The sequence below is a fragment of the Bos taurus genome, chromosome 5 (assembly GCF_002263795.3).
Source record: "Bos taurus isolate L1 Dominette 01449 registration number 42190680 breed Hereford chromosome 5, ARS-UCD2.0, whole genome shotgun sequence".
Lineage (NCBI taxonomy): Eukaryota > Metazoa > Chordata > Mammalia > Artiodactyla > Bovidae > Bos > Bos taurus.
Window position 1 is genome coordinate 45,620,962 of NC_037332.1, and position 9,304 is coordinate 45,630,265.

A 9,304-nucleotide genomic window follows, 5' to 3' on the forward strand; every position below is an offset into this window, starting at 1 on the left:
AATTTCAACAAGGTAACCACAGAGCAGTAAACCAAATATGGGCTTCTCTAAGTGTGGGGTCTTGATAGACTGTGCAGGTTTTATGTACATGAAGTTGGGTCTGCTGGGATGTCTAACCAATAATTTCAAAACTTTTATTTGCAGTCTTACTATTTTTTAAGAATTTGAAGAGTGATTATTTTTGTAAAAATTTTTTATTGGGATATAGTTGATTTATGAAGAGTGACTATAATCTCACAAATTCTGCAGAAAATAACCCCAGAAATTAAAGCCTGATAGAATGTAATTATCTGAATTCACGTGTCTAACACGATTATTGGCACATATAGTTGTTTTAATGGCTACTGATTGGGGACAGGTAGATTAAGGAAAAGGTTTTGGTTCTAAACTTAGCTCTGCATTGTCCAGTTGAAGGAATTTAAGCACAGCACTTCAGTTTTTTCCCCTTGGTCTTACTTTATAAATCTAAAAAATGATGGACTAGGCAATAGATAATCTCTATAATTTCCTAATTCTGTGCTGTGCTTGGTCATGACATCAAGAGGTAATTAGAGCTTGAATTTTAGTTTTGTATTACTAATCCTAAACATCCTAAACATCCTAAAAATTAAACAAATTTTTAAATATGTCCCTAATGTATGTATACATTTGTCATTGTTTACTTGCTCAGTTGTGTCTGACTATGACTCCATGGACTGTAGCCCATCAGGCTTCTCTGTCCATAGGATTCTCCTGGTAAGAATACTGGACTGGGTTGCCATTCCCTCTTCCAGGGGATCTTCCTGACCCAGGGATCAAACCTGCGTCTGTTTTGTCTAACCTGCATTGGCAGGTGAATTCTTTACCACTAGTGCCACTTGGAAAGCTCCATATATGTATATGTACATATGTAATTTTGAATAGGAATTCACAATTTACAAACCCCAGATGATGAGTAACTCCCCAAAATGGACCTCACTATTATTAACTGCCTGTGCGTAACACCATAAATCAAGAGATGAGTAGAAGAAATTTTTACTTCTTTTCAGACCATTAGTAATTTTCCTTCCAATAACTTGGAGTTTGGTCACAGGTTTCCTGAATAGTATTGAGTGCATGCACTTGTCTCAAGTCTCCGAAAAGGGTTTCTTGTCACTGAGACACCCTGTAAACATATTATGTGGGCTGTTTTTTTTTTTGCTTGAGAGGGGCTACAATAAAGCAACAGGGCAGCAATGTAATTTCCACTCTCCTCATTTACTTTACATGAGGCTTTGGTCCCACAAATACTCTTTGACTTTGTTTTTGGGAAGATAGTTCCTCAAAGGATTTTCTGGCCTTTGTCACAAAAAATAATACATGGAATTTTTCCAGTAAGCCGGAGTTGGCTAAAGAGACATAGTATCATGTTTCCAACATTAATCATGAACCCTCTTTAATTAAACACAAGCTTCCTACAGGTTAGTGCTGATAGCATTGGGGTTAGAACTTAAGGAAAATTGTGCATGTGTGTGCGTGGGAATGGAGAAGGCAATGGCACCCCACTCCAGTACTCTTGCCTGGAAAATCCCATGGATGGAGGAGCCTGGTCGGCTGCAGACCATGGGGTCGCGAAGAGTCGGACAGGACTGAGCGACTTCACTTTCACTTTTCCCTTTCATGCATTGGAGAAGGAAATGGCAACCCACTCCAGTGTTCTTGCCTGGAGAATCCCAGAGACAGGGGAGCCTAGTGGGCTGCTGTCTATGTGGTCGCACAGAGTCGGACACGACTGAAGCGACTTAGCAGCAGCAGCAGCAGTGTGTGGGAAGCCCTGAGGAAAATTATCTTGAGAGAAAAGTAGGCCCTGAATTAAGCATTCAAGCTCACTTTTATTCAGTGCTGTCTATGGACAAATCTTCAAGCTACATGGCCTTTAGGAAAGAAAACGGGGCTGTAGAAGTGATGAAACAATATCTGATTTTAGGGAACTCGGTGCAGTATGGGAGAAGATACATAACTAACTCTAATATGAGATTGAAGGATCAAGACTCTAATAAAAATGTGAACCACTCTCCTAGGCCTATGTAGAGAATATGCAAGATTACTTTTAAGAAGGATAGTTTTGAGAGAACTCATGGAGATAATGATTTTTTAGGCTGGACTTGAATGGCTGGGTACCACTCTGAGAGGCACACATGTGGGAAATCAAGGAACAGCATGAGCAAAGGTTCAGGGTGTGCTTTTTTAGGAATGACTAGTCACCCCACATTCCTCAATTAGGAACAGTTCACTTCTACTGAGTGCTTACTATATGACAGGCAGAAGTCTTAGCACTTCATATCACCTGACAATTTTCAACTAAAGGCTGGAGGAGATATTAATATTAGGCTCATTTTAATGATAAGGAAATCTAGCTATAGAAGAGTTAAAAAGCTTACTCAAGATTAAATAGCTAGATAGCCATGAAGCCAGAATTCAAGCCTGCATTCATAAATGCAATACTGCTGTGTATACACTGCAGGTTGAGACACAAGGTGGGCTGGAACCAAATAGCAGAGGGTCTTCTGTGGCATCCCTAAGTACTGTATTTCATAAATAAATTACTAAGGGAGGAGAAAATATTCTTTTTTTTGTGTATTTGAAATGAAAAGAAATAAAAAGTTAAAAAAGAATCCATTATTAGTGATAATTTGGAACAATTGATCATCTAGTGCTTTGCTGTTCAATATGGTAGCCTCCGTCTGCATGTGGCTACTGAGCATTTGAATACGGCCAGTCTAAATTGAGATGTGCCATATGTATAAAATGAACACCAGATTTCTAGAATTTAGTATGACAAAAAAGGATGTATAATATTTTATTAATATTTTTCTGAATTGATACATATTGATACATTTTGGATATATTGTCTCAAGTAAAATGTATTTTAAAATTATTTTTCTCTGTTTCTTTTTACCTTTAGTAATGGAGCTATTAGAGAAGTGGCTTGCATTGTATTTCTGTTGGGCATTGCTGGTCAAAGCAACATAGAGTTACGGTGGATATTATACTAACTGTCTTTGATAGAAGGACTTCCTACCACATTGGTTTTCTAACCACATTCTTTCCTTGCTTTCTGGCCATTTGCAAGAAAAATTTTAAGAGGCACCCCCTCTGTAAAGGTTTGAGAGCCCCTAGAATTTCCTTTTTAACTTGGTTCAAACCACAAAAGAATGATCAATGTAATCTCTGGATGAGGAGTCAACATTTTACGAGGGCAAAGGGAGGAGGTGTACAAAAATTTCCAATCCCTGGATGGTGTGAAGTGAAAGTGTTTTCAAAGGATCCCACAAGAATGGCATGGGTGGGCATAATGGGTCTGTCTCCTCGTCAAAAGACCCAAGGAGTTGAAAGGAAACTCTAACTACAACACCAAAATGCCACAAAACCATAGTTATTAATACCAACTAACTAGCATCTCTGTCTATCTGTCACCATCTCATCTTAAAAAACTTGTGAAAATACGTAATCTTGATGAGACTTCAATTAGGTATAAATACCAGCACCAAAAGGAGACACAGTACATTCTTCTGATCATCTGCAGATCAGCAATTAGAAAAGAAAGATCAGCTACCTCCTTGGGACCTGATCATAACACAGGAGCTACCGATTTCAACTACTCCGGCCTAACTCTCTCCTAAACAATGAAATATACAAGCTATTTCTTAGCTTTACTGCTCTGTGGGCTTTTGGGTTTTTCTGGTTCTTATGGCCAGGGCCAATTTTTTAGAGAAATAGAAAACTTAAAGGAGTATTTTGTAAGTATGATCTTTTAATGAGACTTTCTTGTGATTGAAATGACTTGATGTTTGATGTTGACTTGGAATTCTATCTATGATGGGCTCTCATCTCTAGTCTTCAGTCATTTTGAGAAGACTTGCTGTTATTGTGACTGTTAGCTAGATGTGTTTGTTTGTTTGGTTTTTTTTTTTTTTCTGACTAAACAATCTCTGCTCAGTTTGCTATAGAGATTTAGAAGGGATTCATGAATCTTTCAAAAGATGGGCATAATATGTGTATACATCATAGTGTTGATATTTTGTGATAAGAATCCATTCAACTATGATGTTAAGTAGCAAGCATACTGAAAAGACAGCTGAGTCTTAATTTTTGATTTCTCATGTTACTATAATGATGACAGTCAGAAGTCAAGATCAGCATTAAAAATGGTCATTTGACATAATTGATCAATTAAAGAAGATGAGGTCCTTAAATATTTGGCTTAAAAACAAAAACACTTATAGGTGTTTTTCTCTAAAAAGTCATTTTAAAATTTTACTATCCCATCTAGATTGTCTGTGAATTACTCTTGGACTCAGTCACTTGCTGAGATTTTTTTTGTAGGAGTTATAATCTAGTTTATATTTTAAAAAATTTTTTGTCTTGTTTTAGGAATTTCTTAAAAATTTACTTATGGTTAATTAAAATAGCTTGGGCATTTTAAATATTTTATCATATATCCAAATTTAGCTGTTATAATTATAGCTGGAGCTATCTTTTAAAGGCGATATAATACCTTATAGGAGGACACAGGTAGAGGTTATGAACCGTATACCATAGGGGGGCAGTATTTTATAGTGAGATGATGTTGTTGATTTTTTTTTTTTTTTTAACTATACCTTTTTCTTACCATAGTAATTTGGGACAGTTGAAGTATCATCAGTCTTGAATGAGTTCATTGTGATGTTATATTAGTAAATAAGAAAGCAAAAATCACATGATAGTCTTTGGCTGTTATCCAACCAGGTAGCTTTTGTGAATATTTTTTGTTAAAACTAAACAGTGTTGAAAAGAAAATCAGTAAATAGTGCCAGCATCCAAGTTCAATAAAACTTGAGGTACATTTTTACAGCAATTTATGGACTAATTTTAAGCCAATTTTTTATTGTGTTGTTTTATTTTCCAGAATGCAAGTAGCCCAGATGTAGCTAAGGGTGGGCCTCTCTTCTCAGAAATTTTGAAGAATTGGAAAGATGTAAGCTGAACATTTCCATTTGGCTGATTTTCCTGTTGCTTTTTTTCTGATGGATAAATTCACATCAACCTCTCTTTGTGCTCTTTTCTCCCAAGGAAAGTGACAAAAAAATTATTCAGAGCCAAATTGTCTCCTTCTACTTCAAACTCTTTGAAAACCTCAAAGATAACCAGGTCATTCAAAGGAGCATGGATATCATCAAGCAAGACATGTTTCAGAAGTTCTTGAATGGCAGCTCTGAGAAACTGGAGGACTTCAAAAAGCTGATTCAAATTCCGGTGAGATGATCTTAATGCTTTCTTTGGTATCATTGCAGAGGCTCTTACAAAGCACTTCATTCCCAGAAAATAGAAATTAGATACCAGGTGTAAAGCTCTGAAGTGAACTTGTGGTCAAAATGCCTCTTTGCTAGTTCTCTTTTGACTTGGGTGACTTTGCCGAGTCAGTTATTGGAGGCACTTAAGTCTGTGATTTTGGGAAAATACTGGCATTATGCCTATCGCACAAAGATGGGTGAATGGACAAATCAGTGAGGAGGAAGCAGAGAAGGAGTTGGGGTGATGGGGACAGAGTACTGAAAACCAGTTCTCCCATTGCCCCTTGTCTGTGTGTTGGAAATTCTCTTGCTTTGAATAGGTTGCATGTCTTAATGGAAAGAGCAGTGGGAGGGAAAGGGAAGAAGATGTGTGCTCCGCCCAGCTTAGCCACCAAAGAAATGTGTGACTTCAGATGAATCACAGGCCTGGCTGGGGCTGTTTCCTCATCTTAAAAGGAGCCTGTTGAGTTCACTGTAATTTCTACGGTCTCCTTTGCTCTAAAATTCTACAATGCCATGGAAAGAAAATGAGAATGAGATAGGAGAAAGGAATAGCCTTTGAGGAGACAAAGGCCCTCCCACTGTCGAACTCTGGTCAATCACCCAGATTGTATAGCCCAAGGAGAGGTGACTGCGTTTGTTTTTAGAAAGAAAATAGGTAGAATTGTCCTATCAATGAATTTTTAAAGTTTTTAGAAGCTGAAAGATCACTTTGAAGCATAAGGACAAGTCACATTTTCCAAAATTTCACCTAAGGGACAACGGTCTCCAGATTTTTTTGCGGGGGAGAGTTGGCTTTTGTATAAATAGGCTTGGGTGAGAAGAGGAGGGGTCCCATTATGACTTGTGCTTTCAGGATTTGTACCAGCTCTTGCTCTAACCTGGTCTGCCTCTCAACAATCTCATATAAGCTCCCAGGAACTGAAATAAGTGGTTGCTCTTCAAGATTTCTCTAGTCTCCCATATATTAGATGGTATGAGAGTGGCTTGGAAAAATTATATGTAATGTTTTCCATGTTCAGCAGATCTCCATTGGTTGCAGGCTAGAGAATGAAAAGGCACTGTTCCTGACCCAGTGCTGCCTCTGGTTGCTGTTCAGTCCTAGAGAAGTCCCTTAGTTTCTTGGTGATGCTTAGAAAACTGGAAAGTTATCACTTGTAAACACACAGCTGGTAGAAATTTTTCTACTCTGTTGTAACTGGGCCTTGAAAACAATAGGTTGGTCCCATCCTTCTGGAAGCTCCAAGCCTCCTTCTTCACAATGTGCAATCTTGAGTGAGTGCTCAACCATTGTCGTCTTTTGCTCAAATGTGAACATATTTAAGGCACGTTTTGCCTTTTTGTCTTGTAACTTAGAATCTCCTAGTCATTCTCAGAAATGTGGCAAGGTGGCTGCAGTGTTTCAGCTTTAGAAAGAAATGTAGTGGCAGAGCAAAGATGAAAGCAAATGGTCCTCATTTTATGAAGCATGAATTCACCTATATTGTCCTACTGGGAAGAGTGAGAAAATAGTTCAATTTGCTGGAGTGGAAGGCAGGGTACCGGGAGATTGCTTTCATTTCTAACTTTATTATATAATACCAGTAATTGATTACTACCTTTAAATAAGATCCGTGTTTATTTTTAATCCCATCATGGAAACAATGAGACTGACCTAATTTGGAGGAAATTAAAAATAATGGTTTTCCTCCTTCTAGAACTTGGTGTTTATAAAGTACTGAACCTATACCAATGGTTTTCAAACTTGGGTGGTGCCTAAATCACCTGGTGATGTTGGTAACCACACAATGGCCCAGGCCTAGTCCGATTTCACCCATCTGGGTGTCAGAGTTCTTCATTAGGTCCTCAGGTTACTCTTTTACGCACCAAACATGAGAGCCATTGGCTATAGTAACTCATTTGATGCTTACAGCGAAGACTAAGTACTAAGTGATAGCAGTGACGGAGACCCTAGGGATCATCTAAACACTCTCCTCATACTTAGTGGAGAAAACAGAGATCTGGAGAGCCTCAGTGACTGGTTTAAAGTCAGATGTATTGCACACACAGAATTCACACCCACATTTTTCTGTCACTCTACTTCTGGGGTTTTTTCACTATATAATTTTCAGATCTCTGAAGTGGTAAATTTATGAATATGTGATGTGCTCCATCCTGTTACAGTACAACTATCAATTGAATTGTTATAATTTTAGTTTTTATCACTGAAGAAACCAACATTACATATTAAGGTTCATTACTGCTAGTGAAAATAATTTGTTTTAAAGAATACTTTGATTTTCTTGGGCCTAGACAGCAGAATATCCTAATGACTCATAGGCCTGAAATTAATTTTGCTGTTTTCTTTCCCAATAGGTGGATGATCTGCAGATCCAGCGCAAAGCCATAAATGAACTCATCAAAGTGATGAATGACCTGTCACCAAAATCTAACCTCAGAAAGCGGAAGAGAAGTCAGAATCTCTTTCGAGGCCGGAGAGCATCAATGTAATGGTCCTCCTGCCTGCAATATTTGAATTTTTAAATCTAAATCTATTTATTAATATTTAATATTTTACATTATTTATATGGGGGATATATATTTAGACATCAAAGTATTTATAATAGTAACTTTTATGTCATGAAAATGAGTATCTATTAATATATGTGTTATTTATAATTCCTGTATCCTGTGACTATTTCACTTGACCCTTTTTTTTCTGAGTAACTAGGCAAGTCTATGGGATTTCAAGGTTTTATCTCAGGGGCCAACTAGGCAGCTAACCTAAGCAAGAATCTGTGGGTTGTGCACTTATTTCACTTGATGATGTAATGAATGCTGATAAATGAAATGATGCCATCTAGTCACTACTTATCTGAGACTAGATCTGGATTCTGAGCCACTACTTTGATGGCATGTCAGACAGCACTTGAATGTGTCAGGCTATATGACTTGTGCCCTGACAAAAACATAGCATCTCATCTCACCTTATACCTGGCGCTTCAGGATATCACTGACAATTGTGATTACACCCAAATGGAAAGTAATATGTTTGTTTAGTTTATCAATATTTAATATATATGAATAAAGTATAATTTCATAACTATGTATGTTGTGTCAGACTTTTTCTAAAATGGGGGCTGGGTTAAATGAAACACAGACTAATAAATTAATAGAAGGAGAGTCAATTTAACTGTGGAGATACAAGAGTTGGATTAAAATCTGCTCAAAGTGGTGTCTTTCTTCACTGACAATTTGCTGGTTTCCACTGTTCCCTTTGGTAGTTGTTTGAATGATATTTTCACAGCTGTGGAAAGTAGTCCAAATTGTTTAGCTTGGCACACAAATATTTACTTCTACTTTATCCCTCCTCAACTCCTCAGGGTATCCCTCATCTTGGTATCCCCTATTTCCTCCGGCCACTTTGGGTAAACACTGTTAGGTATGGAATAGTGAGTGGAAACTCCAGGGTGGGAAGCTTGGATTAGAATCTTAGTCCTGCCATTACAAGTGGTGTGACTTTTATACTCTCTAAGCTTCACTTTCCTCTCTGATAAAGAAGAATAATTGTGCCTTTCTTATAACATGGTAGGCTTCCCAGATGGCTTAGTGGTAAAGAATCCGCCTGCCAATGAAGGAGACACAAGAGATGTGGGTTCAATCCCTGGATCGGGAAGATGCTTTGAAGGAGGATATGGCAACCTACTCCAGTGTTCTTCTCTGGGATATCCCATGGACAGAGAAGCCTGGTGGGCTACATAATATTGTAGTGAGACTTTATCCTTTCACTCAAGATATATTTACTAGAGCACCTACTATGTGCCTGGTGCTGTTCTAAGTACTTGAGATTCATTTGTGAGCAAAACAAACAAGAATACCTGCCCTTTGGGAATTTCAAATTTAACAAAGGGGAGATAGATAGTAAACAAAATACGTAATATGTTAGTAAATTGCATGCTATGTTAGAAGATGATTGGTGCTACAGAAAAAACGTAAGAAAGAATAGGGGAACTGGGAAAACTATGGGACAGAGC

General features: G+C 37.7%; 1 protein-coding gene across 1 annotated transcript; it reads left to right on the top strand.

The window, feature by feature from the left end:
• Nucleotides 1-3,551: 3,551 nt before the first annotated feature.
• Nucleotides 3,552-8,375, top strand: IFNG (interferon gamma). The gene is given in 4 exon segments (NM_174086.1): nt 3,552-3,758; nt 4,907-4,975; nt 5,071-5,253; nt 7,647-8,375. Coding segments are annotated over 4 exon segments (501 nt in total). The 5' UTR covers nt 3,552-3,644; the 3' UTR covers nt 7,782-8,375.
• Nucleotides 8,376-9,304: the final 929 nt, after the last annotated feature.